Source organism: Aphanomyces astaci (genome assembly GCF_000520075.1).
Source record: "Aphanomyces astaci strain APO3 unplaced genomic scaffold supercont1.55, whole genome shotgun sequence".
Lineage (NCBI taxonomy): Eukaryota > Oomycota > Saprolegniomycetes > Saprolegniales > Verrucalvaceae > Aphanomyces > Aphanomyces astaci.
The window spans coordinates 222,352-227,897 of record NW_009798318.1 but is presented as its reverse complement, the minus strand read 5'-3'; the positions used below and the strand labels follow the sequence as shown (position 1 = coordinate 227,897).

At 44.9% G+C, this 5,546-nt stretch overlaps 1 protein-coding gene across 1 annotated transcript; it reads right to left on the bottom strand.

The window, feature by feature from the left end:
* Nucleotides 1–2,455: 2,455 nt before the first annotated feature.
* Nucleotides 2,456–5,546, bottom strand: H257_14237 (hypothetical protein; the record flags this gene model as incomplete). The annotated part of the gene is made up of 7 exons (XM_009841999.1): nucleotides 4,911–5,546; nucleotides 4,762–4,850; nucleotides 4,534–4,661; nucleotides 3,243–3,294; nucleotides 3,131–3,194; nucleotides 2,855–3,037; nucleotides 2,456–2,801 (listed from the first exon to the last, which is right to left on the bottom strand). The coding sequence occupies exons 1-7, from the start codon at nucleotides 5,333–5,335 to the stop codon at nucleotides 2,456–2,458; spliced, it is 1,287 nt and encodes a 428-aa protein (XP_009840301.1). The 5' UTR covers nucleotides 5,336–5,546.

The following is a 5,546-nucleotide window of genomic DNA, read 5'->3' as shown; positions in this document are numbered from 1 at the left end:
ATTTGCCGATTTTGAGCTCCATTCAATCGACCATATCTGGCGAAGTTCAAATTATCTCGACGTAAAAGTTGCAGTCCCAAACGCACTTTTTTTAGCTCTATAGCATCGTCCGAATACAAATCAAGAGTAAGAGTGTGAATCAGGGCAAATAAAATGTCAAAGTTAGGCGCTCAAACAGGCGATCGGTGATTTGCCGAAATTTAACCTTGAATTCAGTATTGGAATTTTACGGCTTCGTTGAAACAAAAAAATTGATTTATAGAGCAATATTATATGTATGAATAAATAATATTTTACAGGTCATACTTGATTTGAAAACAGGTGATAACCTTTTTAAATTAGTACTATACCCATCATAACGTTTTGAAGGTGTCAGTTGTTGCAGGCTTTTATTATATCCAATCATATCAATTCTTGAATTCTATTGGGTAGTGCAGCTCGGCAAATCACCGATCTTTCGGCAAATCGCAGATCCGTCACGTCATAAGGTGTTTCATGCACTTTCCGCCCAGCTTGTCGTACTTTTGAAGTCGCGGAACTCGTCGCCCGTGTGTGTGATGAGGCTGCAAAAACATGCATTCTCAAGGTCGTGAGGAGCTTTATTAGTTTATGCAGGGCCCATCGTTGTATCGCTTGTCCATTTTGCTCGACGAATTTTTCAATTCTGTAATTTTCCTATGTAAATATAAATTCCGCCCAGGTGTTTGGCTTGAATAATGTATGACAGATTTGACCATCGAAATTCTCAGAACCTCTTAATAGTAATCTTTTAAAGTGTACAAGGTATTTATTTTGAAGTCATTGTTATTATGAGATTACATGAGTTGTCAAAGAATGAAAATATTAAATGCTAAGGGTACTATTTACCTGAGTACCTCATTTTATCCAATCATCACCGTTTAATGATTGTGATTGGCTACCAACTGGGCGGAAATTACATGGTGGGCGGAAATTTCATGAATCACCTTAATCATATCCAATGAAAACTCCTCATTACAGAATAAAACCATTGGATTGGATACAGTACGGTATAATGACAACCGTTCGCGATATTGCTAAACACCTCTAATCGCGTGTCCATGTGCTCGAAGACAAGTTGGGAATTTGAATCAAAATAACGACATGCTAAACACCTCTAATAATAGAGGTGTTTAGCAAGTCGTTATTTACACCTCTATAGATCGTTTTAGCAAGTCATTGTACCATAATAACCCCTTTACGAAACAAATTCACGAAACACAGTAGTTTTGTATGGTCAATGAAAGCTTATTAAAACCATCATTCGGAAGTAATACACACAATCTCAACTTGAGGACTTCAAACTTGACACTGGTGCGAGAAATTGTGCACAGATCATTTAGCTACCAGGGAAATTGAAGCACGGCACAAATGCATGGGGTTGCAGTAACTACCAGTCGTTGCTTAATAACTTATACATGCTTGAGCTAGGTGTAATGAGTGCCGACAATAACACAGGCTTGCATATGCAACATCGTCGAAAACCACTTGCAGGCTGCAAGTGCTGGCGTCATTCGGGTACTCGTGACGAAACCAAGTCTCACTCATCTCAACTTCCATTGATATTGCTAACACCTACGTACTACTGTAACTCAGTCTACCGCAACCAGCTTACTATGAATTCTTGCCTTAGAGCGTGTTCGGGGAAATTACCGAGACGAAAAACCATGATGGAACGCAATCTGATTGATACAATTTGCAGTGTGTATGGAACCAGCCCACAAAGGAATCATCTACAAATTTATTACAGCGGTAATTCATTTCCACAGGATACACATAAGAAGAGTATACTCTTGATAAAAACGATTATACAAAAGTCAATATATTTTTATTGTACAATTTCCTCGTCATCCACATACAAGGTATTGCCAATGTCACTCCCAGGGTCAAGTGTGTCCTCAATGGCACTAGTTGCCATTAATTCGACCAAGAAAACGTCGTCAACTACCCCACCAGAAACCTCTTCATCCGATGGTACACCATCTACGCTATCTACAAGACGACACTTCTTCAAACCATTGATGATCGTGACCTCAGGCAACTGCGACCAAGCATCTGCAACCCACGACACTATTGTTGCCCGCGTTGGAGGCTGCAGCTTGAAAGGTATGCCACGTTGTCTTGAGATGTGCAATTGACGACGAATCAGGCCAAGCCAGTTCTGACGTAGACGGGCTTTCAAAGGACGGTTCCATGCGACATCGGCGGGCTGGCAGATCCAAGTGTATCGAGGAGGTATGCGCTCCAACATGACATTAATACTCTGCGCATAGGCAACAATGTCGGTGAAATATGCGAAAACGTCTTCCCACAACAGCAGCACCTTCTTCGTTGCGCAGTCAGGCCGAGCCGCAAAATGTTACTTCAAAAACTCCATCGATATCTTCGCATTCCACCACGCCGTTGGATTGCCGTAGATTTGACAATCGCTTTGATCCTATATAGGGACAACGCTCTTCCACACTGCCTTCCCGAAGCCCTGCCGCTCGGTCAAGCTTTCTTGGACGATGCTATTCACCTTTGACTTTGTGCTGCGCAGCGCCAAAAACAGTGGGTACTTTTCGCCTGTCGAGTCGGTCAAGAACATGGCGGTCACACGCTCCTTCGTCTTTCCGCCCCATTTGACCCAGATCGTCTTGTCGCCGGTGGGATTCAAGGTCTTTGTTGGAAGGTACTCATAATTCACGCCCGTTTGGTCAGCGTTATAGACACAGTAGTCGATGTTGTTCTCACGCATCATGGTTTGAACGCGTTGAGCGAAGGACTCAAGCACTTCAAACCGTCTAGAGGAGTATCTTGGCCCACCGGGGTGTGCGCTCGTAGTGACAGTCCATACCGGCGTTTGAAGCTATCGACCCAGTGCAATCTAGCCAAGAACTCGTGGTCTTCAAGGACCAAGTCGATTGCAGCTTCCAACGCCATGATGCGTAACATGCTGTGCGTCACAGGCACCCCGTCCTTTCGCATATCAAGGACCCAACGCAGCAGTTGTTCTTCGTCCCGACGCGTGTGGGTTGTCCTCATTCCAAGTGTTCGCCAGCAGCGTAACTTTGCTGTTGTTGGACTCGATCCCATCCTTTGGATATAGATGCGGTTGGCCACCCAAGAGTACACCTTCTTCCTTGCTGTTTCGCCGGCGTTGGACGTCAAGTGGTCGTAGAAGGCGTCGAGCGTAGCTGGCATTCCATAGGATTCATAAAAATTTATGATCGATACTCTCTCACTGTACGCGACTACGGTGTTCTTGTGCTGCTTTGGCTTTTTCTTGCGGCCGTACTTGCACACTGGTCACCCCCTTGGTTGAGTTTGCTCGCGATTGTTGGTGTCCATGGTAAGAGCAAGAATGCGCTGTGCACGATGGCTGATGCTCATCCAACATTTGCGCGCGGATAAAACAAATTTCCCTCTATAACTTAATACACGTATTACATTTAAGAGTATTTATCAATCATTTCAGTATATCTGGCGCGTAGTTAAACCTGCGAAAGTTGTTCCTTCACTGGGTTGATGTTATATTAATATATACAAGTGTCCGACTCGAATTGGGTGTCCGACTCGTATTGCACTTGACGATAACCAAAAACGAATTTCAACTGCAGTTTTTTACAGAATGCAATAACTTGATCTGGAAATGGCAAGTTGGACTAAGTGGCTACAGTGGTACTTCGAATATGACCATGGATACCGATATGATTGGCTTATTTAGACCAATTCTAATTTGGCCCAAATGATCTCAAATATGATTGGATAGATTTGCAGAAACTTCGGTAGTATAGCCCACTTGAGAATATAGATAGTATTTTAATTCAAGTGCAATCAAAGCAATAGGAAATCTCAGCGGCATTTCAATACAAACCACAAGTCAGATAGACTTGAAATTTGGAGCTAATCTGTTTCATACTAATATGAAGTACTTCCCAACATTTCATCAAAATTGGAGCAATATGGATGAAGTTGCGAAAATTCGGGACCAAACGTACGGTACCAAAAGACTTGCTTCAGAATACTATTAATAGTAGTACTAAGGTAACGCATCGAAATCGCGAACACTTTTTGCGTCGTGTCAAGTCAAATTTTTGACGCAAGACATCTCTGAAAATCCGTGGAATTTCGCAAATCCAAAGGCATGGTAGGAAAATATAATTCGAGCACCATGTCACTGACGTTCTCCCTAGTAATATAGTTTGTCAATTATGCAAGATATTGCAACGAGCATACAAAAGTACCGATATCTTCCACTGACAGCATGCTTTGCGTGCTTCAATATGGCGAATCCCACGGCGCTATTCAGGTGCTGCACATAATGGTTACTTCGAAGTATTCATCAAATTAACGATGTTTACCACAAACACTACACGAGCGAGTTTGGCCTTCCATCACCAAGTCGGTTGTATATTCAACCAAGTGGGTCGAATGTTGGCCATATCGATTTCATTATGGCACGTGCAAGCTTGACTTAATTCGGCAAGTACGGTTCAATGAAGTCACGAGCATCGCTGATGCGTACATAGATACCTGGCGTGCCGGCCAGACCACACAATCAACGCCCGAGCTGACCACCCCCACCAAACGCATGGCACCGTTTTCTTCGATGGTCAACGGCCCCCCAGAGTCACCGAAACAAGAGTTTTCTCCTTCTGCCCCTGCAAACAACATCGTATCGGTCACGGTCACTGAAAAGAGGGACAACGCAGCCGAGGCCCTGAGGTTGGTCCATGCCGTGACGTTGACCACCTTGAGTACTGGCGATGGACAACGCAGCCGAGGCCCTGAGGTTGGTCCATGCCGTGACGTTGACCACCTTGAGCACTGGCGATGGGGGGCTATTATGCCTGACGTCTCCCCAGCCGCGAATCGAAGCTTTTTCGCCCCCCCAAACGAAGCGAAACTACACCGCCACAGGTTCAGTGATCGAGATGTCGCGGTCCAAGATTATGATGCCCACATCGGTGCCATCAGGGTGTTTGATTTTCTGGGTCACATTGGCCAGTTCCCCGTCGGCAGAACCGGATAAATAGTGCGTACCCACGACCACATAAGGTAGATGTTCGTCCAAACAATGAGCCGCTGTCAAAACAACATTGGGGGCGATCAGACTGCCGCCGCACTCGGTGTTACCATTGGGCGACGCCTTGAGTCCAGCCACATAACGGTGCTGGTGGGCTTTGGATTCCTGCTTTCCTGATTCCTGGCCCCCGACGATTTCGAAACCGTCGTATGGGGCCTCTTCGCCGCAAGCGACTTTGGCTGGGACAACTTGGTCTTGAGTCAAGGCAGCGACGGTCACGGGGAAAGCGAGAAGGAGTGCGAACTTCATGATGGAAATTGGAAAATGAATCGTTTCTCATCTAGAGCCAAGTCAATCCAATCGTTATCGTCAAACTGTGATTGCACTACCAAGTTCCAAGGTTAAACAAATGGATGGTTGGGATGCGTACAACATACATACATCCTGCTCTTGTCATGAACCCGCTAGGATGGACGAGTCATATTTGGCGTCATAAATATATGCAACAGCGTGATCGATA